At 34.6% G+C, this 27,141-nt stretch overlaps 4 protein-coding genes across 7 annotated transcripts; 2 read left to right on the forward strand and 2 right to left on the reverse strand.

Annotated features, from left to right (window-relative positions):
• The first annotated feature begins 91 nt into the window (after positions 1-91).
• LOC141689567 (uncharacterized) lies at positions 92-5,722 on the forward strand. Its single transcript, XM_074493907.1, has 2 exons — positions 92-4,953; positions 5,178-5,722. Exons 1-2 carry the CDS (start codon positions 2,292-2,294, stop codon positions 5,582-5,584), a joined length of 3,069 nt encoding a protein of 1,022 aa, XP_074350008.1. The 5' UTR covers positions 92-2,291; the 3' UTR covers positions 5,585-5,722.
• A 7,483-nt stretch (positions 5,723-13,205) lies between these two features.
• Positions 13,206-17,766, reverse strand: LOC141689569 (auxin-responsive protein IAA12-like). 4 transcript variants are annotated; one of them, XM_074493911.1, is made up of 5 exons: positions 17,248-17,761; positions 14,872-15,194; positions 14,382-14,517; positions 13,737-13,798; positions 13,206-13,650 (listed from the first exon to the last, which is right to left on the reverse strand). In XM_074493911.1, the coding sequence occupies exons 1-5, from the start codon at positions 17,613-17,615 to the stop codon at positions 13,601-13,603; spliced, it is 939 nt and encodes a 312-aa protein (XP_074350012.1). In that variant the 5' UTR covers positions 17,616-17,761; the 3' UTR covers positions 13,206-13,600. The 4 variants fall into 4 exon arrangements, with proteins under 4 accessions (XP_074350012.1, XP_074350013.1, XP_074350010.1 ...); XM_074493912.1 differs by having other exon boundaries at positions 14,872-15,191; positions 17,248-17,760; XM_074493909.1 differs by lacking the exons at positions 13,206-13,650; positions 13,737-13,798 and adding an exon at positions 13,830-14,094 and having other exon boundaries at positions 17,248-17,766.
• A 3,914-nt stretch (positions 17,767-21,680) lies between these two features.
• Positions 21,681-26,869, reverse strand: LOC141690356 (uncharacterized). The gene is made up of 4 exons (XM_074495151.1): positions 26,739-26,869; positions 26,225-26,362; positions 22,182-22,369; positions 21,681-22,083 (listed from the first exon to the last, which is right to left on the reverse strand). The coding sequence occupies exons 1-4, from the start codon at positions 26,795-26,797 to the stop codon at positions 21,890-21,892; spliced, it is 579 nt and encodes a 192-aa protein (XP_074351252.1). The 5' UTR covers positions 26,798-26,869; the 3' UTR covers positions 21,681-21,889.
• Positions 24,240-25,037, forward strand: LOC141689551 (LOB domain-containing protein 41-like). The gene is made up of 2 exons (XM_074493893.1): positions 24,240-24,429; positions 24,505-25,037. Exons 1-2 carry the CDS (start codon positions 24,240-24,242, stop codon positions 25,035-25,037), a joined length of 723 nt encoding a protein of 240 aa, XP_074349994.1.
• Positions 26,870-27,141: the final 272 nt, after the last annotated feature.

Here is a 27,141-nt window from a genome sequence, read left to right on the forward strand (position 1 = left end):
TGTATTTTACAGAATAATCTAATTAAGAATATTTACTACTTGAAAAAGAAAATATATCTGAATACTCAAGTCATCAGGAAAGATAGAGAAAAACATAAGTTCGCCTGGGATTGAGTCGACAATAGGCTTTCTGTAGAAAGACAAACACTAATCGCATTCCATCAGTACGATATCTATCTAATCTAATGCATGAAATACATGACAAATATAGGCCCAAGTTCGAATCCAATTGTTTCGATTTTAGTTTCAATTTGAATGCCCTGTTGCCATGTACACAATGTACCAGCACTAAACTGTGTTCAACATTTCATATTATCACCTCTCATCAAGTTCTACATGCTTATATATACTCATCTTATAGTCGATTCTAGACGACCCACACTTGTAACCGAAACTTCTGCTAAAAAGTTTCAGTGTCTCTCGCTCGTATGGATAGGATAAAATGTACATAAATTTGTTCAACTTGGAGGAATAAAAAGATCGCTCCGCGAACTCCTCCTACTCAGGAATTTTTATAAGATATACCTGTGTGACTTTTCAGAGTACATGAAGGGATATTGAGATTTGGGAGTGTTATTGGAGGATGAGTAATTGTAGTTGAAAGAAAAATAATGAGATCTGGGGGTATGTAGTGTAGGGTAAAACTGGAAATGTGTCCCATAAAACCTGATGCATGTGATACAAAACATGTGCAATCACCATTTGTTTCCTCATCTCCATGTGGAGCACGTACTCATTTATGCCCCTTTGCTTCCTCCCAATTATCCCATATCGGAATGTACTTAAAATCAGCTTCCATATAAATTTCAAAAATCAGATTCAAATATTGATTTTATAACACACTATAATCATTTCACAGTAACATTTTAGAGTTAATACTATGTTGCCAAAGTTCCAATTGCTAATTTATGAGCAAAGTAAAAATTTCGATAAAATTAGGATCACAGTAGTAGAAACAAATGAGTTTAAAATGCATAGTTGCATAGTGTTCCTCATTCCCTCTGAACAGGGGATCGTCCTTTCCGTCTGTGAAGCTGCGGACTAACATGGTATCCATCTACTCTCCCACCACATCAAACACTTTTTATTTTTCTTCACATGTTTCCATGTGATAAAAAGTGCTAACTGTTGTCATTTGTTTGTAGAAAAACACCCCCTTCTGTGTAAAATCACTATCATTTATCATTTTAAGAAAGACCTGGGGAGCGCCTGGTGGAGTCTCGCTAATATCCTATTTCTTTTTCTCGGTAACAAGAGATACGGGATTTAACTCCGGGCAATTTTTAAATCGTGTGCATAAATGTTTAAAATTTAATTCTTTACATAAAAAGAAATACTCGCCTGGTAAAAGTCAAAAGTTGGATGCTTTCTGTTTTTATACCCTCTCATTCCGCATCTTCAGAAAATCATCTCTGCACATTTGAATGCCAAGCTACAATTTGTATGATCCGATCATCATAATCATCAGGATGGAGTAGTCTTAACTCATTAACCTACATCCTTGTCATACTCGGAAGTTACTTGTATAAAGCCCGAAGAAAAGAAATCTAGAAATGTTCTAACTTGAAAGTTCAGATCATGTAACTTTCGGATACAACGAAAAGTTTACTATACATAACTTCCGGGGGATACATTTACAGGTACTATTCGATAGTCTGTCAAACTTATTTTTTTCAAAGGCCAAGTGTTCGACCTAAGTTATTCTCTGCATTTCAGCCTGTGGTATCTTTTTAGAACTATGAACTGCATCATATACATTCATCTCTATTAAACTAATGACACTTATTCTTGCAAATACAGATAAGGTACATTAACTAACAGCTCCATGGCCAAGATCTGAAACCAAAAGGGTAGTGATGAGCTATTATTAAATAAAGAAGAATAAACTAGATTTATATCATTATTGCCTAATCAAGTTGACTATTAGAGAAAGATTAAGTAGAAAAAACAATGTACCACTATGTAAGAACATTTCTCCCCATGCTTGATGTCGGAACTCATCACAGTAAGTCCAAATTTTCCTCCATTATTTGCACATTAACAGCTCTTTGGAAATCCAAGAACTCGAGAACTTCTGTTCAATAAAATAATCCCCATTGTTATTACTTAATCTCAAACATACTCACTTAAATCTCACACATTCTCTCCATTACTTCGTTTTCAACTAAGTACTGTCTATAGTATACCCCCCCCCCCCACACACACGCTTTCACCTAGCCCTTCCGAGAAATGGTGGATAGCTGATTATTGATACAAAGAAATAAGTTAAAGATTGAACAAAAATTGCAAATATGAAGTGGCAGATATCCTGTTTCTTGTTCTACTGTTACATTCTCTGTAACAGTTTCAGTCTTGCTAAGGTGGTGGGAAAGGTGGACGTCGATAATGAAGTATCAGTTTTACTATCGATAAAAGAGAAGCTGATTGATCCATTAGATCAGCTCAAAGATTGGAAAGCACCACACAGTAACATAGAGAGTAACTCAGTTCACTGTAAATGGACTGGAGTGAGCTGTAACTCTAATGGTTATGTTGAAAAGCTTGATCTTTCCAACAAGAATCTCAGCGGCATTGTATCAGCTGAAATTCAGAAACTACAAGGTCTTACTTCTCTTAACTTATGTTGCAATGGGTTCTCATCCCCATTGCCAAAATCCTTATCCTACTTCAATGCACTCAAGATCATTGATCTCAGCCGGAACAATTTTGTCGATAGCTTTCCGATGGGGTTTGGAAATATCTTTGGCTTAGCTGCATTGAATGCTTCTGGTAATAACTTCTCAGGTTACCTTCCTGAGGATCTTGGAAATGCAACCTTTCTAGAGAGCCTTGATCTCAGAGGGAACTTTTTCGAAGGTTCCATTCCGAAGTCTTTTAAGAACTTGGGTAAGTTAAAATTTCTTGGTCTTTCAGGTAATAATATATCTGGCAATATACCTCCAGAGCTTGGCCAACTTTCTTCACTAGAAAGCATTGTTATTGGATACAATGATCTTGAAGGCGAAATCCCAGCAGAGTTTGGAAATCTTACCAACCTCAAGTACCTGGACTTGGCTGTTGGAAATCTTAAAGGTCCAATTCCACCAGAATTGGGGAGGCTTAAGTTACTTGATACAGTTTACCTGTACGACAACAATCTTGAAGGAAAGATTCCACCTGAAATAGGCAACATGGCATCGCTGACCTTCTTGGATCTGTCTGACAACCTGTTATCTGGAGAAATTCCAGCAGCGATAGGTGATTTGAAGAAGCTGCAGCTCTTAAATCTGATGTGCAACCACTTATCTGGCTCAGTTCCTTCTGGAATAGGAGGCTTGCCTGCATTGGAGGTTCTCGAGTTATGGAACAACTCCATTTCAGGTCCCTTGCCAAGCAATCTTGGTTGGAATTCGCCTTTGCGATGGTTAGACATATCGTCTAATTCATTTTCTGGTCCAATTCCAGCAAGTTTGTGCAATAAAGGTAATCTTACTAAGCTCATTCTCTTTAACAACGCTTTCTCAGGTCCAATTCCTGCAGGCTTATCAAGTTGTATGTCCTTGGTTCGTGTTCGGATGCAAAACAACAATCTCACTGGGTCAATACCGGTGGGATTTGGGAAACTCCCTAAGTTTCAGAGGCTGGATTTAGCAAATAATAGTCTCACAGGACAGATCCCAAATGATCTTGCTTCTTCAACATCAATTTCTTCTATAGACTTTTCACATAACCATCTTCAAAGCTCTCTTCCTTTCTCCATTCTCTCACTGCCCAATCTTCAAAATTTACTGGTATCTCACAATAAATTGGTAGGTGATATCCCAGATCAGTTTCAGGACTGTCCTTTACTTGCCATACTCGATCTTTCATCTAATAATTTTACTGGAAGGATTCCAGCTAGTATTGCGTCGTGTGAGAAACTGGTCAATCTAAATCTCAGAAACAATCTATTTTCTGGTCCAATTCCAAAAGCACTAGCAATGATGCACACATTGGCGATTCTTGATCTATCCAACAATTCACTGACTGGTGAAATTCCCGAAAACTTTGGGAATGCTCCAGCTTTAGAAGTGCTAAATGTATCCTACAATAAGCTAGAAGGTCCTGTTCCAGTAAATGGAATGCTCAGAACAGTCAATCCAAATGACCTTGTGGGCAATGCTGGTCTCTGTGGTGGCATACTACCTCCATGCTCACACACCATGGCGTATACATCTGGGCAAGGAAGATCGCATGCAAAACACATTATTGCAGGATGGTTCATCGGAATTTTTTCCCTACTAGCTCTTGCCATAGCAGCTTTTGGCGCAAAAATTCTGTACAAAAAATGGTACGTAAATGGAATTTGCTTTGAAAAGAGATATGAAATGGGTAAAGGAGCATGGCCGTGGAGATTAATGGCATTCCAGAGGATTGGTTTCACAAGCAATGATATTTTAGCGTCCATAAAGGAATCAAATGTAGTTGGTATGGGGGCAACAGGGATAGTATATAAAGCTGACATACAAAGGCTTAACACTGTTGTGGCAGTTAAGAAACTTTGGAGAACAACAGAAGATATTGAAATGGGAAACAGTAACGATCTTTTGGGAGAGGTGAATTTGCTAGGCAGGTTAAGGCATCGAAACATTGTTAGGTTATTAGGGTTTGTTCACAACGATACCAATGCCATGATTATATACGACTACATGCAGAATGGAAGCCTTGGAGAAGCTTTACATGGAAAGGAAGCAGGAAGAATGCTTGTGGACTGGGTTTTGCGCTATAATATAGCTGTCGGGGTTGCTCAGGGACTTGCTTACCTACACCATGACTGTCACCCCTTGGTGATTCACCGTGATGTCAAGTCAAATAACATATTACTGGATGCAAATCTGGAAGCAAGAATTGCTGACTTTGGATTGGCGAAGATGATGCCTAAAAAGAATGAGACGGTGTCAATGGTTGCAGGATCTTATGGATACATAGCCCCTGGTGAGCTTACTTTAACCACTTCACCATCTATATAAATTCATTAAATTTTCTCACTTGAGGATTAAATTAGAATCAGGAAACAGAATAACCATAAATATAGAACAGAACATTTGTATGTTGATATAATGATATCAGAACAGTGATAAATAAACTAGGTACATTAAGTCAAAAAAAATAATCAGAACAAGCATTAACTATTTTTCATATGATGTGATGAACTGCAGAATATGGGTACACATTGAAGGTGGATGAGAAGAGCGATATTTACAGCTATGGTGTGGTCTTAATGGAGCTTCTAACTGGAAAACGGCCACTAGATCAAGCATTTGGAGAATCTGTAGACATAGTTGAATGGATACGGAGAAAAAGGCTAGACAACAAAGCTCTAGAGGAAACACTAGATCCTAACATCGGAAGCTGCCAAGTTGTTAAAGAAGAGATGCTTTTAGTGCTTAGAATAGCTATCCTTTGTACAGCAAAGCTTCCTAAGGACAGGCCTTCCATGAGAGACGTCATAACGATGCTTGAAGAGGCAAAACCTCGAAGAAAAAGTAGTAGCAATAGTGCTGGAAATGTAGCTAACAAAGATGAACCGATATTTAGCACCTCACCCGTAAATGGCCTTCTGTAAAAACGAAGAGAGCGCCATGGTGCCTGTAGATGTTATGATGTCAATAGTCATTAATTTGTTTGTATGTAGATTTATTAGTTGCAAAGGTCTATGTTAGGAAAATAATCTATCTTTTAAGTTTTATGTGTTAATGCTAAAATTGACGACAAAGATTAAACATTAATTAAATATATATAATATACATACATACATATATATATATATATTATTAATTTCACATGAATCTTGTGAAATTATGAACTCCTGAAAGATAAGACATTCTTCCATTATTAGGTTGATGAAGATACTGACAAACCAATCGCATAACTCACTTGACCAAACAAAAGAGAAACAGGTAACTTGGAAGACAGCAGCTCAAATATGGATAACATATTACCTTAACAGTCCCTATGATCTCGTAAAACACAGTCAAAAGTTTACATAATTTGCCAAATAAAAAAAAAAGGTTGATATTTACAAACAAATCTTCAAAGTGTCTGGGCAGTAGCTTTGTGCAGCGGTTACGTTTACGTTTTACCAAACCACAAACTATGTAGAACTTGCAGTGATGAAACAAGGAAGATATAACCAGTAGAATAACCCTCCTTTATCTAGAATTGGTACCAGCAACGCCTAGTAGTTTTGCTGAGGTTAAACCTAGAAGTCTTGCTGTTTCCTATCTTGTTAACATCTTCTACAACATCAATGTTGATTGTCGATATATAAGGAGGTTCATTCAGTAGTACTCCGGACAAGGTAGTTTCAACATTCTCATTCCAATCTGCTCCAGTCATCCAAACTGCATCTCTTTATTCGGGCTTGGGTCCCTCCTTTATCCGGGCTTGGGACCGGCAATGTCAGTCTAAGACATGACACAGGCGGAGTCCCCCCTCCCAACTTACTATGTATCTTGGCTTTTCCAGACTGACTTCATTTGTCCACCCTGTATAAGTATCCTTCCCCATATACAGATTATTATCATCAACCTACCTGTCACTTTATACAAATTGATTATTATCTTATCCATTTTTATCTCCATTGACAGGATAATCAAAGTCTGCTACATAGTCATCCAAGTTGCATCTCTTTATGTAAAGCTATGTTTCTGCATCCATTTAGTGATGGGAATTTTTCCAACAGCTATAATAACTATATCTGAAGATAGCTTTGCTTCTTCTCGTTGGAAAATTTCTGGTAGTCATCTACATCAGTCCTCATCCTCTTGCGGGGTTGCTCTTGAAATATGTTACAACAATTAGGAACACTCTTAACTTGTGGAGGCTCATTCATTCCTGCAACTGCAAGTATAGGTAACTCAACTTGAACAACATCAACAATTGTATCATCCAAAATCGCTTTCTGATCATGATTCTCAGCACCATCAAACTCTTTAAATAATTCAGAGGTCCATCCATTTGTATCCCAATCATCTCCAAAGGCATCCAAGCATTTGTTAACACTTTTATCATCCAATATATTGAGACCAAGCTCCTTATCTAATTCACCGCTCCAACCGTTTTGGTCACAGTCTACTCCCGACTCATCAAAAGGTTGATCATCATGATCACCGCCTCCCAACTGCCTCTCATCACCTAACACCACATTCAAATTTTCCACATCATATGGAGGATAAGTATCTGCATTAGTATCTGTTGCGACAATGACATCTGTGACCGAAAGAACTACTTCTTTTCGGGATAGTATATTTTGACCATGAGTATGGAAATCTTGCTTTGTTGTCGCTGCTTCATCGGACATCTCCACTTCCTTGATAATCTCACACATCACATAATCTTCAATCTCCAACAGTGAATATTCGTGCATAATCCAATGACCATGATCCACGTCAATGATCTTCTTCTTCTTCTTCTTAAGCTTATCGTCATTATCTCTATAAAAAGTAAACAATTTTTTGTACCCTATTTTATCCCTTGCGACATTATATACAACGCGAGTGTTTTGAGCCATCCAAGAACCAGCGCCACTTCTCCTAGTCACGCGTGTTTTATGTCTGCATAACTGGGTGAACACGTAAATAGTCTTGGTAATCTTGGTACAAGAATCATTAGACGAAGAAGATGCGATCCAATGATGATCATCATCTTTAATAATCTCCCATGGCATTAGACAATCATCGTAAATCTTGAACTCTGCTACATAATGATCATAACGAAGCTACATGCCCTCAACTTTGTGTCGTAGATAATATCCAACAAGTATTTCATCAGAAGGCTGGAAACAGAACCCTGGTATCCTCAAACACTTGCATGCACAACTATTACGACTATCTTCTCTTTCCATTCAAATTCCTTAACCAAATACTCTCAATTTCTCTAGCACTCTTTCAACTCTCAATATACGCTAGTGTTCTTGGTGTTTTCTCTCTCTAAGCGCCCTAAGTGTATTCTCTCTCTGTGTGTATGTTGGTGTGTATCGAAAAAAATATAATGTGGTTGCTGCTATTTATATACTTCTATAATGGGCCTCCTAATTAGGAAAAATAAAGTGTTAAGAAACCCTCCCGTTACTTATGCACCAAGTATGATATTTATCTTTATTTTTTTTTTTATTTAAAAAATAGAGTTTGCAGAGTACCCCAAACAAAACAAAAATTCCTGAAGCTATCTGTTATAACCTGAGACCTCTTGCGATCTAATCTTTAAAACTATTTCTTATTGCAGCTAACGGAAGCGGTCCAAAAGTCAATCTACGCCAAACTATGGTTCTCGAACTCCAATGCTATTCAACTCGAATCTCGGACGAAACCTGTAATTGTAAGGGATGAGCTACAAAGCTCAGGAGGTACAAATTGACTAACTATTTAACCGGAAAATAATGGGTGTTTTAATAAAGCGATTTTTCTCAAAACAATAATAATTTTGTAAAACAATTTCTATAGTAGATCCAACCCAAAGTTTTATATTTTAAAATTCAGAATTTAAAACAGAACAAAGCATATTTTATAACAGATCAGAACAGAATAAAACAGAACGAAACGATAATTCTTATAAATACCACAGTCTTGATCTACGGCCACACTTTGCCAGTAGCCGGCATCTAATTTTTATTCTTATTATTTATACCATACTTTGTCGGTGGTCGATATCTAAAGTTCAATAATTATGTGCCCTTAATAGGTATCTAAAGTTGCACACTTGTGCGTCTAATAAGGGTATCTAACGCTATTTCCAGAACTATAGCGTAAATTACGAACGGGTTCGAAAACGTAGAGACTGGGTTTCAAAAAATTCTCGTATCTTATTTCTTATACAGTTCGAAACAGAATTCTTGTATTTTATACGAAATTCGAAAATCAGAGTATCAAAACTTTTTCGAAAATAAAAGTAAGTCAAAAAGTACTTACCCCAAAGCCTGGTCAGATCTGAATATAGCCTTTTTAACCCTCTAAACGACGTTATCTTGAAAAACATGAAACACGAAAGTTGTAGAGAACGAAAAGATCTTTCCGAAAAGTCCAGAATCACTGAATTCTGACTTACGATGAATTTTCAATGAATTTTACAAGACTGCTGATTTTTGCTGATAAGAGCCCTACGAATTTTTATATTAAAAACGAGGAAGACGAATATGGTGTATCTATAACGATAAAAAACCCTATATCTTAACCTACAAGTTATCCATATTATAATATGATCCAAATTTTAGGCCCATTAGTCTACTTAAATTTTAAATCCTAGTTTGGTCCCCAAATTCATATCAAACCTATACGTCTAGGCCCTCTAATATCTATAGGTCTAACTTAAACTATGGTCCACAAGATCGAATCCTATGGAATGTACCAGTCCCATACCTAATACACTCCGAAGAACAGCCTGCTCTTGATACCAACTGTAACAGCCCGCACTTCCGGACTATTAATTCTAAATCAAAACTAAAACAAAATACAATTATTAATCCACAATTCTATTACAATGGTGACTATTACAAAAACGCAGCTAACGGAAGCGGTTCAAAAGTCAATCTACGCCAAACTATGGTTCTCGAACTCCAATGCTATTCAACTCGAATCTCAGACGAAACCTGAAATTGTAAGGGGTGAGCTACAAATCTCAGCAAGTACAAATTGACTAACTATTTAACCAGAAAATAATGGGTGTTTTAATAAAGCGATTTTTCTCAAAACAATAATAATTTTGTAAAACAATTTCTACAGTAGATCCAATCCAAAGTTTTATATTTTAAAATTCAGAATTTAAAACAGAACAGAGCATATTTTACAACAGATCATAACAGAATAAAACAGAACGAAACGATAATTCTTATAAATACCACAGTCTTGATCTACGGCCACACTTTGCCAGTAGCCGGCATCTAATTCTTATTCTTATTCTTTATACCACACTTTGCCGATGGTCGGCATCTAAAGTTCAATAATTACGCGCCCTTAATAGGTATCTAAAGTTGCACACTTGTGCGCCTAATAAGGGTATCTAAGGCTAGTTCTGGAACTATATCCTAAATTACGAACGAATTCGAAAACGTAGAGACTGGGTTTCAAAAGATTCTCGTATCTTATTTCTTATACAGTTCGAAACAGAATTCTTATATCTTATACGAAATTCGAAAATCAGAGTATCAAAACTTTTTCGAAAATAAAAGTAAGTCAAAAAGTACTTACCCCAAAGCTTGGTCAGATCTGAATATAGCATTTTGACCCTCTAAACGACGTTATCTTGAAAAACACGAAACACGAAAGTTGTATAGAACGAAAAGATCTTTTCGAAAAGTCTAGAATCACTGAATTCTGACTTATAATGAATTTTACAAGACTGCTGATTTTTGCTGAGAAGAGCCCTACGAATTTTTATGTTAAAAATGAGGAAGACGAATATGATGTATTCATAACGATACAAAACCCTATATCTTAACCTACAAGTTATCGATATTATAATCTGACCCAAATTTTAGGCCCATTAGTCTAATTAAATTTTAAATCCTAGTCCTTGTCTAATTTTAATTCTGTTAATTCTATTATTCTATTATTAATCTAATTCTAAAAATTACGGGATATTACATTAATTTTTAAAATTCTCCAAGTATTTCTTGCATAGCTGGTCCAAGTACTGCGTCTGCCCCAAGTATAAGCCTAAGACATAATAATCTGCTTCAAACGGGTGCTCTTTATAGAGAATGGAACATTCGAACACTGTCCAATACACTTGAGATTCTAACCATTTACAACAATAACTGAAAATTGTGTTGAAGGTGTGATTGTAAGCCCCAAAAAAATATCAGCCCGTTTCGAAGTTATGCTTATGCTATTACCACCACCAACCAGAATCCATAAAGTGTTTTTTTCCCTTGCAATCTTAGATTTTTCTCCTGATCCAAGTTTCCCATTCAATCACTCAACAAATTTAACTCGAGGCCAACTAATTAAGATCACTATTGAAAAAATGTTTCATCATAGATTAGGAAAATAGATAACAAAATAATCGTAATTGAACATATAGTTATTTGTTTGATCTCATCATAACATTAGTAGTTGCTCCAATTATTTTTCTGTAATCAACACTTGTTCATCAGATTCATAACCTTGAACAACATTTACGATCTTATTGGCTTTGTATTGCTGTCATTCATTTGTGGATGCAGAATCTTTCTGATCCATGATTGTGCCACTTAGGATAATAAACACTCCAACAATCATCAGTCATCACTGTTATATCCCTTCTTACCACAACCTGTACATGCACCAGTCTTATTCAAAGTTAAGTGTCCTACTTTGCTATACATACCAGCTAAGTCATGTCCTTGCATATTCATATTCATTGTCTCTCTCTATGACTCTTCATGTTAGATAAATGAACACATCATTTCGACAATTGGTAAATGTATCATCATCATCATCATCATCATCCAGATTTGACTTCTTAAAGATGTATCCAATCCATTCAAGAATTGAAATAGTTTAGAATATTCTTGTTTCTCAACCTCTAATGCAGTAAAATGGTCATCTCTGAAACTGGTCAGAGAAGTCTGAAGTGATTATTCCAATACAATACTGCACGTATTTGAGTTGGCTTATGTAACATTTTTTGCTTCTGTTATATCTATATTTTTTTTTGTTCACAATATGGTAAATCCTTGATAAATAAGGATGAAACACACAAAGAGAGCACATCTTTTGAAACTCCCTCATCTATTCAGGGGGAGATGCCAACACATAACTCTGAAATTCAAAATCTAATTTCTAAAATTTCTTCTTCATTTAATCAAACACTTGAATCTAATTCCCAAGTGTTGTCAACATCAAGTGAGATAAACCGTGCTCACCACCCAGGACCCAAATCTAGTTGGTGAGAGACTACATGCTGGGGGTAGACCTTGATGACCCCAACACAAACACATGGGTTTCAACAGTTTTTACTGAAGACCCCGTGGTAGTTTCCAATGCACCTTCATGTGCAAATCAACCTTCACAAGTTGTAAGGTTTGAGGGTGGTACTTTTGAGGGGGAGCTATCTAAATCCTCTCCAAATTAATTGGAGGTTCCAATTGAAAGAATAACTCCCCTCAAAACCCTAGTTGGAATTGCTCTCATAATTGAAGTTAGGAGTTCAATTGCCAATAATCCTGCTGTTGGGGAGGCAAGTTTAGCACATTCAAGTGCAAGCTCACTGCAAAATGAGCAAGGGTGTGAGACTAGAGTACATGAAAGTAACCTTGTTAACTTCCCTCCAATTTCAGTGGAGGTTCCCACCATAAGTGGTAAACAACAAACTGTCATAACCACAGTTGAATCAGTGAGTCAACCCGTGACATCTGTCACCGGTGATTCTATTAAAGATCTACCCTTCACATCACAACCTACAAATATTCCTTCAACATCCAAAACCTTCACAACAACCCTCTCATCTAATCCAACAATGGTTACACAATGCTCAATCTCAACCAAACAGAGTGGATGTCAACTATCAGGCCTTACAAACATCACACAACATCTACTCACTATGTCAGATCAAGACTATCAGACTATCAGATAGATAAGTAAAAAGATCCTTTTGTTTATTGTAATACATATCACTTTTAATTAACATATGTACAATTATAATTAACCTATATAATGTCATATAGGTTATTAACAATAAGTTAATCATTTAATATATGATTAACTTATATTATAAAACAAAAATTAATATAATATATTATGAACTATATTATATAATATATGATATTTATATTCCTTAGATACTATATAATTGTTTTGTATTAACACAATTAACACCCCTTCTTATCTTTTGGAGATAAGAAGGGGTATTAATCTTTGAAATGGGATACAATTTTCTTATAACAGTTAGGAAGCATTTGTTATTTAAATTTTTTGAAAATTTCCTACAGGGAGACCGGAGATAGAATTTAGGTGATGGTGGTGTTGGAGTTGGACAAATCGCGTATTCAAGATATCTGTCAGTCACGGAAGGTTTCATCATGAAGAACAGCACCTGATAATTGCGAAGTAATACAATTTCTAATATGAATCAGTTGATGATAAGTAAAACACAGCTCATACGCTTGTGTTAAATCACACATGCAAGCCGTGCTGATATTACAAATATTACGTGCGAAATGTGTAGGGGTGTATCTAGTTATCATGAAAAAGTTGAAGACATCTCAGATATTTAACTTGTAACACAACCCATATATGCTGTTCAACATACAGAAACCAGACATGTTTCTTTTTCTTTACTAATATAGATGGAATCAAACCAGCTTAAGAGTGTAGCAAACATAAAAACACATTTTCTTCTAGTCTATAATTACAATATTAGATACTTAACTTTCGACATGCATGTGTGTAGGACATAGTAAGTAGGATGCTTGCGGCCTCCAAACAAAAGAGCTCTTCCCCGGGAGCTAGTTAATGACAAACTCTGGAAAATATAACAAACCAATGGTGAAAATCATCCCTTCGATGAGAACATCAGTGACCATTATCAGTATCCGTATTAAGATTTCTGCAACTCTTGATCCAAGCACGACTTTTCATTTAGTAAAAAAAGGGAGAAAAACAAGCTAGATGGCTCTAGCTCTCTGTCTCCCATGCCTCTCTTGAATCTTTGGAGCTGTAATGAATTAAAGTACAATATGTAAGTATGATGTACATAACAGGGAGGCTTTGAGAGTATATAATTAATTCTAAACTGTGTACCAAGTCCATTTGCCTCGGATGTCCTCATTATTCTAAGCCTCTTGACAGATGAAACAAACATCCTGAAATACAAAAATAAGCATAAGTCTCTAGACCGACACTTCTTGAATCAAAATTTGTTTCATTTAGTCTCATGTATGGACACTTTTTCATCCTACATTGATTACTGGTTTATTGGTACTTCATACTTGTATGCAAATAGTTATATGGTCAAAAGATAAAAGTTAAAACACAAATATTTGTCATTTTTTGGCCTAGTGATCCAAAAGTTTCGACCAAAAGAGGATATGAACACTCTTCCATATATTTACAAGGGCCCTCAAAAAAGAAGATAGCTATAGAAGAATTTCCTTTTTCCCTGCAGAATAAAGAGAAGACCCTGCTTTCACGAAATGGACAAAAAACAAATATATGAGCAGAGTATTTTATATACGCCAAAACTATTTACTAATGGCTAACAATTTTCTTGGATATAATGAACACATGGATATGTTAGACGTTTTAACAGACTCCAATGGAGCAAGCACATGTGTAAAATATATTTATTTGCTTGACAGCAAAACACTAACAAACAGTAGAGATTCTTTTATCTGGGAAAATAGAAGGGCGAGAACTTCTACGCATTTTGTGTAAAAAAATATGTACCTCCAAGGAACATCTCCAACAAGCATCCAGTCGCCTTCTTTGTCTTCATAGGTAAGTACATATTCTGAAGATCCAACCAACAGTTTTGAGGACCCCCCTGCTTCTACCATTAAGTTGTGCCCCTGCATGTTTGATCCTGATAACAGAAAATGTCAGCATTGATCACGACAAGCAAAAGATAATGAAACTTAACATGATCTCAAGTATTTGAACATAAGTTTCACAACACCCATGCAGCCATGTAAATTCTGGCTGAAGTTGGAAGAAAATCTTGAGCCACATACATTTATATAATAACTTGCATTATTTTCACCGAGACGGAAGGTACCGAACATTTAATTTCATTATTCAATTTAGAGAACATAGTTTTTCAAACATCATTACTAGGCCATTCAGTTTCCATTAAACTAAGTTGGTATACACAATATAATATTATTCTCAGGCAGAAAATATTTAGTGCTATATAGTAGAAAATGGAAGAGTAGCTCACTTGTGTTAGCATTCCTGGTAGATCGACAAAACATATCCTCTAAAGTTCGTGCCAAAGTCTCATAGCAGTTATGAGCACTCAGATCCACCTTTCGTCCAATTGCAGTTCCATCCATGTTGACCTTGACAAACAGAGAAACCTTGGAAAGCCCTTTATCGATTGTGTCATTTCCTTGCTTGTTACAGCTATTATTGTCCTTATTTACCACAGCATTTTCACTCTTGTCCACAATCGAGCTAAAATCTTCAGTTATTGACAATTTAGCTTGGTTAAGGCTGTTCATTCGATAAGCTCTGACAGGAGGCCATCCCACAACCTGGCTGCTTTAATAACACCAAACAGGAAATCCTGGTTATTGCTTAAAAGTGATAAAAACAAAAATTTACAGGGTAGAAACGTTAATAACAAACAGAAGCACAGATATCTGTATACATAAAAGTATTTTTCAGTCCAAGAAAACCATATACTTGTAATTATACAACATTAGACTATATCAGGCTTTCAATAATTATAACGGAATCTTCAAATTTTATGGATGGTTTTATATTGAATCAGCTTTAAAAACAGATACTTAATCCAATATTTTCTATGAAATCAGGAGAGCAGGCCATGTGTTGTTAATTCTTTTTCCGGCTTAATTATAATCTTACCCTTAAAATATAACACATTATACACATGAACCCTTAAAGAAAAAAGTTGTATACTTTAACCCCTGAATTATAAGTTTTGTACACTTTAACCCTTTTGTTAAAATATAATCCAATATTACCCTCACAATTGAATATTTTTGCCCCTTAACTACGAGTTTTGTATATATTTGCCCCTTAACTATTACTTTTGTACACTTTAACCCTTTAATAATTTTATCATAATATAATAAAATTAGTTGATTGGATTTGAAACTCTTTATATCTTAACAATAAAAAATATATAATAGTATGTAATATATAAATGAAGTAAAAATTGTGTAGATTGAAAGATTTTTTTTGAAAGTATCAAAAATTTGTAAATAAAGTTAATGAAGGTAGTATTTCAAATAAAAATTTATTACAAAATAGATCTTTATAATAACAATTAATTTGTGGACATTTATCACTTTTTAATACACAATTCATTTTTTAAAATAAATATATTTTTTTTGATTAATAAAAAGGGACAAAATAATGATTTACGAACAATGTTACCCTTGAAGTATACAATTGTGAACATTATAACCCTCGAGGATGATTTCGGTAAAAAATTTAAGAAAAGGGTTAAAGTGTACGAATCTCATAGTTGAAGGGTTAAAATATACAATTTTTTTCTTCAGGGGTTTATGCGTACATTGTATTATACTTTAAGGGTTAAGTTATAATTAAGTCTTCTTTATCCACATCAATTTTGGTACCATGAATATAGTTAGCATTGCACTGGCTTTACTTGCGCAAGGCAAGACAAGTAAAGATTGTGCCACAGTTTGTTAGTGGAGATACTGGATGGTGATATATCTATGTGGAGCACAACACTAAAGAAGATGTGTGCATTACTTGAATCAAAGATGAAAGAGAATCTTATGTTTTAAAAGAATTAAAATCTAAGTAAAGATATAAAACCTATGTCTTTGAAATTCCCCTGGCTATAACACAGTTTGCAGAGAAACTGCCTGGACTGCTAAATCTGAATGTAAATATATATTTCGAAGACATTACTTTAGCATATGGCCAACAAAGGACAGTTAATTTTTCTCCCGGACATGAACCAGTTCAATTGTGTTATCAATCAGTGTATATGAATTAAAGAAGCATCAATTTTTCTTGTAATATAAATAAAATGATAAATATCCTTTAAGTCAACTCTGAGATTTAGCAGGGGTTTACAATGTAACATGAATGATTTATGGTCTCCTCATCACATACAATTATGCTTGCTTTACAAAAGAATTTTTATGTATATCTGTTACTGATGATTCACTAGTAGCTAACCAATAGAAGATTATTTAGAATCAGAATATATAAAAAGCAAAGCAAAACAAAAAAGGCAAGGCAAAACAGAAAAAAATATAATGGGAATCAGATCCTGGAAAACCCAACCACACAAATTCAAAAGACCAAAGAAAAGGCATACAAAAGAAAAACAGGTCATCAAATATAGTTGAGAAAACACACACACACACACACACACACACTCATACAGAAGTACATCAACAAGTCAAAAAATTAGCACACAAAAGAAGAAATTTTTCAAAAGAACAAGGACATACATAGCACAAAATTGATTCCAACAACAAAAGTGAACCAAAACATAAAAAGGGCATCAGGAAATGAACATTTAACATACGTAGGAGCTAAAAGAATTCAACAAGCATATGTGTTTGTGTGTATGTAAATAGTTAGATACCTAGAAGCACCATTAGGAGGAGAAACAGAATCAGCAGCAATTCTCTTATGACTAGCTTTAGGAACAGTAGGAGAAGATGAAGAAGAAGACTTTGAAACCAAACAAGGAAGATCTTTAGCAGTCAAGATTCTAGCCCAAGAAGGAGGCTTTAAGGACTTGTTTGCAGCAGCCCCACCACCAAGACTCAAACCAAGACCCAACTCAAGCTCATCAGAATCATTATTCTCATCAGGATAGCAAGATGAAACCTCAGAAGAAAACACCAAATTATCCACAGTTGACATTGACCCTGTTGTTGAACCACCAGAAGGCACTTCTCTACCTATACCACCACCACTGTTTTCAAGCAAACCAAGTGTATTTTCCATCAAGATTCAAACTTGTACTCAAAAACAGAATCAGAACTCAAAATTTTGAAAAGGGTATGTGAAAGATTTGAACTTTAAATGAAGAAAATGAAAATTTAGAGGAAAATCAAGAAGAGAGATGGGGAGAGAAGAATGAATGAAAGAAGGATGATAATAATAAAAGGGAAAGGTAGGTGTGGGTGGTAGTAGTGGAGGCTAAGAAAGTGGGACCAACATGTCGGCTTTGTGCGGCACAATCTCATCATCGATTTCTCCTACCTTTGTCCCCACTACAACATTAACTTCAACTCTTTGCCTTCAAACTTTGTGTATGTGATGTCTGAAGGTCCTTTATTAACAGTCAAATTTCACTTCCTTTCTTTTGTCTTTTCATGGTGACTACTGACTATAGTTTTTTAACCCTTTTTTCTTACGGTTCTCGGCTCTCCGGAAATTATTTTTTTTACCCCAAGTAAATATATATGCTGCCAAGAAAATGGGAACATGCACACATACGGTGCTTGTAATTTGTTTTGATATTTAGTTATATTCTCAGTAGATAACCGAAACACGGCCGAAATTAAATATATTAAATTAGTATTCACAGAAAATTGAATTTTATGTGTTTATCTTAAATAAGTATCAAAATTTAAAATTTTGATAATATTAGGTTTAAATTTCATATTTAGATATGTGTTCTATCAAAAGACGATTTTTTTTATTAATACGAAAATATAGATTAAGATCCACATTTCAAAAATCATTTTTACTGTAAATCTCGTTTTAATAATGATTAATAATTAATCTTTCTAATATAAACATGTTATCCCAATAAATAGAAACAGTATACGTTTAATCTCGAAACTAATTAATTTACATAGTTTACTATACTATAAAATCTTAAAAATATCATTCAACATACGATGGTATAACCACATTTGTGAATTGTGTTTTACTTTTTTACGTGCCTAAAAATAACCTGACAACTAAAAAGATAAACATGATGTAACATTTTTTTTTTAAAAAAAAATGCGTGAAATGCCACTTATGTAAAAATAACAGAATTTGGCCATCACTAAAATACAGTATATAATATAATATAACAAAAAATGTACTCGACCAAAATTTTGTCATGAAACAGCTAAGCATCCCCATCAACAACTGTTTCATAACTCGAGCTATTCATTCAACTATTCAAGTAGTAGAGGACCACAAAAGTTAGGGTGAGCCTAGCCTGTGTTTTTGACTATTCCAAGTCAAATAGTTGTAACCTGTGCTGCTACAATCCATCATATACATGTGATGCTCACCATATATCCACCTGGTAAAAATCAGAAAATTGACGTAATCGCCTGAATTATTGATTTAAGAATAATTAAAAATTAATTAAAATAAAAATTGAATATATTTTAACATTAAAATATTATTTAATATATTATTATAATTATATCCTTTATTTATTAACAAGTATGCCAACACATTAAGTTTGTGTATATTTCTACATATATATTTTGTATTGATCACAAAATATTTTTATGTTACATTTAACGTTCATATTAACAAAGAATTAGGGTGAGTCAAGATTTCGATTGCTTGTATGTATAATTAATTAGTAAGAAAATTAATGTTCTTTAGGGATTTATATGAATATACTTAATGCAAAATAAATATAATAATAATAATAATAATAATAATATTATATAGCTAAATGAAAAGTATTTTAATCTTACTATGCTGAAAATGAAAAAGTTAAATTAATTGACGAATTTTTTTATTTAGCCGATATTTATTAAAAATTTATTGTAAGGGGGTGAGACAGTGTGGAAATGGGGACAACATTAGACTCGTCTCCCAACGACAACCCGACAAGAAGTAGGACCCACAATACCCCGCTTCTCTCTACTCACATACTAGTAATACACTAAATGTCCGTTGAAAGCAGGGGGGCCACGTGGGATGCGAGAAACTTGTGATATTACCTAAAATACGTGGGTCCTCCCTTTAGGTCCTCTTGTCCCCACTCACAACATTTTTAATTAATACTCTTCTCTTCCTCTTTCACTCTTCTTCAACAAGTATCAACACCACTTGCATGTCTTGTACTCATGTTTGAGTTCCCCCGATTAATTTCACACTCTCAAATCCGTTCAATATCGCAACCGATCTCACTCAAACATCGTCAAACTCGAGTACATATTTATTGAATCTAATATTCATTTTTTTCATATTAAAAAAATAAAATATTTTCGTTTTGGAACCGTGAGATCAAAAATTTATATGAATAAATAGAGTATTTAAATTTCTGTAACAAGCAATGTACATGATATATAAATTTAAAAGAGGCTTCGTTTTTGGTAATGAGTATTTTTTACTCAAACATACACAAATAAATGAGACAAGGTTGATGAGTAAAGGATATACAGAGAGTTGGTCTAATATTTGAGAAGATACAGTTTTCATAATAATGTATTACCATGCTTTGTCTATACTTTCTTGTGTTGCATCAGTAAAGTAGTTAGAAGGAAGAAGAGGAAAAAAAAAAGGGAAAGAAGAAGCTGTGATAAAACTGATGAGTTTTGAGTGGTATTATTGATTGTGACCAACTTGCTTTATTACTGAAAGATACTACTACTACTTTAAAGTCAGCTATTTAGCATACTGTTTAAAATTGATTGTTCTTTTCACTATACTGCTACTCTTTAAAGAGTGACAGCAAACTCTCAACTGTAATTGTTGTTGATATGTACTACAGTTTTACATTGTATCTACATGTATTTTATTTTTACACCCAGCCCACAAAATCATAACAACCAAAATCAGTCACAATTACTCATACTTCACTTTTACCAAATGCAGACTGCCTGGAAAAAGAAGAATCAAAAGGTAAAGCCTGCAGTTGGCTTTTTAATACTTTTGGTCTTTACTGTTTGTGTTTTACAGTTTCACATCATCATGACTATGGTCTACTATTACACCCCTTCTGTTTTATTGTATATTGCCTCTAGTATGTGAAAGAAAGAGAGCTGGACAAAAGCAGAGGGACAACCAAGAACATAAAGGGTCTGAATTGAACAACGTTTTAAAGAAAAAAAAAGATGTAAAGAATTGGAAAGACAGGGAGGAATACAGGGTTAAAGTTAAACACCTTGTTTAGCATGAAGTCTTCAAATCCCTTTAATTGCCTAACTTTTAGGTAGGAGTTTAGCTAAATATGATCACAGATATATGGCATAAAAACAGGAATTTTGAGAAAAAGCAAATGAAGTAGATTTATGGAATTTGCATTCTAATAAGCTCTTAATGCTCAAATGTTTGCTTGCTATCCGTTAACGAGAAGACCTATCGGATTTATAAATGTAAATTAACGGGAAGACTTATTCGGATTTCGATGATACGGGAGCGTCATAAACTACATACACCTATATATTTTAAGCAGAAGACTGAGTGATTTTACACTAGATCCCATACTAATCAAGTTGGAGGTAGTGTAAGATGATCAGGTTAACAAATTCTGGAGTATACTAAACTAATCTCCTTTTATTCATTGAAGACAATTTTGTTCCTTCGCTGCATTACTCTTCCATGAACTTTTTTCACTACATTGCTGTATCAGAAGAGAGCGTGTTTGGTAAAAATGGTGGTGGGATAAACCACAGTTCAAGAATACACACAGAATGAAGTATGAACAGCCTGAACTAGCAAATGGGAAGCTGAATTCACCTTGCGTCTTGAGTCCCTAGGGGACAATTCCACTCAGAAATCATGTCAGAAATATAAAAGAGATTTCGAAGATATCTTCCTGAATCTGATAACTCCAGGAACGAGATGTTACCGAACCCCAGACAGCCGATAAAATTTACAGCTATCAAAATATTATATTACACAATGTCACATCTGCTTCCAAACTAGTAGAGATTTACAAAACTATATTTTAAGTCACACGGTATCACCTGCATCCATACTGGTAGAAGTACATAAACTAAGCTCGCACAACCATAATGCAGTATTCAGGTGCTTGAGAAGTGAATACCCTTCATGCACGCCTCACTGGTCACTGCACACATTGTCAGTATTGCAAGTGCTACCTTGTAAAAAAGATTTCTTTTCATTATTTCATACAAATGATCAAACTTGCTATAAATATTCGGATGGCTCTAACAAAATTTATTCAATGTCATAAATGGCTATGAAGCAGCTCGTATTTGTTTCCTAATGGGTTTTGATACATGAAGTATATTTTATATCCATCAGCAAAAGAATAAAAAAACCAAATATTCTCATTAGTGACTAGTTGGTCATTTGTTTTCTGCCATATTTGATCCTTCAGGCTTGGAATCCATACAGGGTTTACAAGCCGGAGGTACCAATTTGTCTGTTATACTAACACGGAAAGTTTGATGCTTCCCTTCATTTGCAGGAACGTGAAGGAGGGCTTCCATAATAAGAATTTCCCAGTCACGGGGTCGGAAAAAAGTTAGCCACTTGTCATCTGCTCAACATATCATTACAATGAATGCAAGTTATAAAGATGTGTGATCTGAAGGGACTAAGAAAAGAGTATGCCAAGAACTACAATGATGAGCTAACCTTTATCACGAACTGCCCTTAACTGAAAGACTCCTGTGCCTTGAGGTCCAGAAACAGGAAAGGTGCACGACACAGAATGTCTCTTGTGAGTTACAGCAAGTGATGCATTATACCAGGGACCTCTCACAACAGGCTCCCCTATGGCAGTTATAACTGCCTCATTCGTGCTAGCTTTCTCAAGGGCTTTACTATAAGCATTTCAGCAAGGTAAAAGGTCAAGGCAATTTGATGGGAAATTATATATTATTGCAACAGCAAATATTAGAAAAGATGCATATAATATATTATAGAAATCGAAAATGTTAGAATCGGCACACAAATTAGCTGATAATATGACATAGGTAACTATTATCCCGCCATTGAGTACAGACCATTATGCATACACAATACACCACAAATGCTTTTTAGTCCGACTTACTTGTGGATCTAACCAAAAACGATGTTGTACTAGAACTGCCCTCTTGATAATTTATATTATTATTTTCAAACCAACTTTAAAATAACTATCAGGAGAATTATGAAAATCATAAAAGGAAACAAATCAAGAAATATTATTAAAAATATACAAACGAGTGTGATTTTACATCCCTGATAAAGATTGAATAAGTACAAAGAAAGATGTCTCTCAGTATGAAAACAAAGAACATATGTCCACAACTGGACTTCACTTAAAGTTATAATGGCAAAAAGGGGTAAATAGTTGAGGAAAAAGCTTCTCCTCCCTCCAAGAGAAGCTTGTAAATAGAAGTTGCTTCTATACCTTATCCTATATACATTAAGCTCATAGGTACACAGTGAAGAGTCAATCTGTTAAATATATGATCCTATTGGGGCCTTCCTCTAACACCTTAAGGTTTTAGATGAGCTGGTTACTTTGTTCCACTCTTCGACCCATAAATGGGCTTTCGAGTGAGGGGGAGTGTTAAATATATGATCCTATTGGGGCCTTTCTCTAACACCTTAAGGTTTTAGATGAACTGGTTACTCAACACAATCCTAGTAAAATCCAACATCACATGCAGATGAGGTGAGGAAAAACAAAACATAAACATATATACGGTCGTTAAAGGGATATAGTTTGGTTTAGTATCATAACTAATTTAAGAGTATGAGAAAGGAATTGCTAGTATCTTTTGAATTTTGATTATCTTAAAATTTCCGTAAGTTTTATTCTCAGCATCCAATGCGATTGGTAGTTAATGTTCTTCACATATTGAGGCAGTACTCTAACTCACTACTTTAAATGTAATTTTCTACTAGATGTGAAATGTGGAAAAGACATTATTAAACTTCACAATAATGATAATCAACATAATCAATACTTAACAATGGAATAGGGACATGTGTTACTTCAGAAATTATATATAGATGTTGATTATATGCAATATTAACTACATATAGATAATAACAATAAAAATAATAATTCATAAATACTTGGTATAAGAGTTGCTTTAACTGCTTTACCATCACAAAAGCAGACTATTACTTCCCGGTAACAAGGACATAACGTATAAGTAGGCCCATGGTCCCCGTGACATGTAGCAATTTGTCTGCATTCAAACACATCACATGACTTTCAATGCAACACACCCTTTGGATTCTTTTGCATGGCACCACCGACAAGATCCCCACTTTCTTGCCATCTGTCCGCGTCCACGTTTTTGTGGTAAATAATCACTATGCTGCCTTATACAAATCCACAATAGCCGCAGTTTAGTGGGGTTATCAGGTGGCCTGTTTTGTTTAACGTGGGCTGACAGTTACTAGTTTTGTACTGACCAATAGGGAATTTACATTATATACAATGATCCAGGTTGTGTATCCATGCGCTGATGTGGAAATGGACTAACATTCCATGTTTTTTTAATACGACGTAGTATCACAGTGCAGTTCCCAATCTATATATCCCATGAATGTGGACACCCGGTTTTTCAATACCTCTATCGCTCTTTGGAAACAGCTGCAGCCACTAGTATTAGATTACAAACCCAGGGGCCCTACTATATATTAAACACACATCCACGTAGAAATCAACTATTTTATCACAAAACATTCGAAATGCGTATGAGCTGTAATGGATGCAGAGTGCTCCGCAAGGGCTGTACTGAAGACTGTATCATCAGGCCTTGTTTGCAATGGATTGATAATCCTGAGTCCCAAGCACATGCCACCAATTTCCTTGCCAAGTTCTACGGCCGTGCCGGCCTTATGAACCTAATCAATAGCGGTCCTGACCACCTTCGTCCCGGTCAGTTATTCTCATATGTAACACATAAATCATTTAAAGTTATTTAATCAACTGTTTGTATGTATTCAATTGCAGAAATTTTTAGGTCACTTCTATATGATGCCTGTGGTCGATTAGTGAACCCAGTCTATGGATCGGCCGGATTATTATGGTCTGGGAACTGGCAGCTTTGTCAGAATGCTGTGGAGGCAGTTTTAAAAGGGAATCCAATCACGCAGACTGTCGCAATTGATGCTACTGAGGTGAATAATGGGCCTCCTCTCAAGGCTTATGACATTCGACATGTTCCCAAAGATGGAAACAACTTGAACAATCATCACCGTGTCAAGAATCGTTTCAGGTTCAAGAGGTCTGCTGGGAAAGAGTTAAATAAGCCAATCAATCATGACTCGTCATTCACTCATCAGTCAAAGGCAGTGATGAATGGGGAAGGGGGAGGTAGAGAGACAGAATGTTTAATGACAGCTGGGATGGCTGAGGGGTCAGCTTTGTTTAGAGCTGAGCCGGATTGTTTTGTTCCGTATGGGAATGATAATGTTGCTGACGCTGAGAGTGAAGAGATTGAGCTGGATCTGACACTTAGTGTTAATAAAAGAAAGAGCATCTAAGGTGGATCTTGGGATTTAATTATGTGGGCGACTGAGTTGGTATAATAATCAGGCTATAACTTTTAAGTAATGTTAGATTAGTGCTAATTCTTTTTTGGCCCGAAATGAAATGATGTACACATATGTGCCTATACATACATGAAGTAGAGAGCATTACGGTACATGATCGTAGAGGGCCAAAAAAGATAGATGATATTATTATTTTAACTTATGTATTTAAGATTTTAAGCTTTGTGAAGTCTAGCTTTATTATGGGAACTAGAAGCTAACAAGTAATTTCTTAAGCTACTGCATTTTCCCATGGAGTTTGCAGTTTTATCTATTATCCGCGTGTAAGCAACAAAAAAAGCTCTTTTTTCAGAACATGAGTTAGTTCTAATGAAACCCAAGTACAGATAATTTCACCTAAAAAATCCAACGATAATTTCAAACTGGAAAATTCTCAATTTTCAAGAATAGTAAAAGAATGCAAGAAACAATATCTACTTTAATGAGACTAAGAAGGTGCAAGTTCTTCTTAGTGCTTTATAAAAGCATTAAATTTACATGGCATAGATTAGAAAACTTAAAAAGTCAAGATTTCAAATTCTAATAAGCGAAAATGCAAAATCAATCTTGTATCTTAAAAGGTAAGTTTTTTTTATTGGTACAGAAAATTATGCTGTGTAAAAGGTTCCATTTATGTTTTCTATAATATTTAACCACAAGATTATTGCATACACATTACCATAAGAAGAAACGGAAGAAAAAAATCAATTAAACCAGTTGAACTTCTAATAAATTGATAAGTTGTTTCTTTTCTATCAAACAAATTATGCAGTGTAAAAGGCTCCATATGTGTTTCTATAATATTTAACCACTAGATTATTGCATAAACTTGAGGGGGGGGGGGGGGGGGGTATCCAGGAAACAATAATTGGTCGTCTAAACTTGCAATAAATTGACATCAAATTCTCTAGAGTATATAGTCAAGCTGATAAATTTTGCAGCAATCAAACCGCAAAATTTCTTCTTTAAAAAAATTTAGTGATTGCCAATTACATAAATTTTTAATACTCACACAGACGAATACTCAGTCTCTCAGCAAAGATATGGACATCCATTAAAAATATGCAACTATTACACAAAAAAATCTAAAAAATTAGATGCACAAATATTTAAAAAGCATAAAAGATAAATAAAAGAACCTGCTACAAGCATGGAAAATGGCAAGATCATCAAGAGCACTAAGCGCAATACCACCAGTCAAAGAAATCAATGCCCCGGAAACCAATCTTCTTCCCCATTTCCTTCCCTTATTTTCTTCCAACAGCTTCTCACTTGAACTATCATACATACATATCCACACAAAAAGATAGAACATTTAATCAAAAATAACTAATATATACACATACACACATAAAAGATTAAAACTTTAACTGAAAATCACCAAGATATATACATACATATTACATATAGGACAAAAAGATTGAAACTTTAATATAAAAAGCCTGATATGAATATATACACATAAAAAAGATAAAAGCTTTAACTGAAAATCACCAAGATATATGCACACCCAATACATACAAGACAAAAAGATTGAATCTTTAGTTGAAAATTACACAATTCTTGGAAAACAGATTAATGGGTATTCAAACATTTTATGAAACATAAGTAAAGAAAAGAGAAAACCCAGTTTTTATTGTAGGAAAATGATACCTTGGGGGTTGTGATGATGGGGTTTTTCTGAAGAAGGAGATGAATCTTCTTGCTGACATTTTTTGTTCCTGCTCAGTTATGAATCTCGTCGATCTTATCAAATGAAAGAGGGGTTTGGGGTTTTACTCGGCAAAAGCAAAATTTACGATTTTTAATTATAAAAGTTTGAGTTTTTCTAATTTTATTTGTGATTTTATTATTTTTTAAATAATCCCAACAATATGGGTATCAATAAAAAGTAACTATATGTGCAATATTTTTTACGTTTTTTGAAAAAAATAAATAAATTGCCTTTGAGATTATATAGTGTTACATTTGAGTTTGCTAAAATCGTATTTTTATATAAAAAATGAAAAATCATATTTTCACAAATTTAAATTAAAAAAAATCATATTTTTTTAAA

Source organism: Apium graveolens, chromosome 10, assembly GCF_009905375.1.
Source record: "Apium graveolens cultivar Ventura chromosome 10, ASM990537v1, whole genome shotgun sequence".
Classification (NCBI taxonomy): domain Eukaryota; kingdom Viridiplantae; phylum Streptophyta; class Magnoliopsida; order Apiales; family Apiaceae; genus Apium; species Apium graveolens.

Coding starts and splice junctions, on each gene's coding strand:
- LOC141689567 (XM_074493907.1), top strand. CDS start 2,292: ATGAAGTGGCAGATATCCTGTTTCTTGTTCTACTGTTACATTCTCTGT. Junction 4,954..5,177: donor TTATGGATACATAGCCCCTG/GTGAGCTTACTT, acceptor GATGAACTGCAG/AATATGGGTACACATTGAAG.
- LOC141689569 (XM_074493909.1), bottom strand. CDS start 17,615: ATGGAAAATACACTTGGTTTGCTTGAAAACAGTGGTGGTGGTATAGGT. Junction 15,195..17,247: donor CCTCCTAATGGTGCTTCTAG/GTATCTAACTAT, acceptor GTGTTATTAAAG/CAGCCAGGTTGTGGGATGGC. Junction 14,518..14,871: donor TACCAGGAATGCTAACACAA/GTGAGCTACTCT, acceptor TTCTGTTATCAG/GATCAAACATGCAGGGGCAC.
- LOC141689551 (XM_074493893.1), top strand. CDS start 24,240: ATGCGTATGAGCTGTAATGGATGCAGAGTGCTCCGCAAGGGCTGTACT. Junction 24,430..24,504: donor TCCTGACCACCTTCGTCCCG/GTCAGTTATTCT, acceptor ATTCAATTGCAG/AAATTTTTAGGTCACTTCTA.
- LOC141690356 (XM_074495151.1), bottom strand. CDS start 26,797: ATGTCAGCAAGAAGATTCATCTCCTTCTTCAGAAAAACCCCATCATCA. Junction 26,363..26,738: donor CCATCATCACAACCCCCAAG/GTATCATTTTCC, acceptor TATGTATGATAG/TTCAAGTGAGAAGCTGTTGG. Junction 22,084..22,181: donor AAGGGCAGTTCGTGATAAAG/GTTAGCTCATCA, acceptor TATGTTGAGCAG/ATGACAAGTGGCTAACTTTT.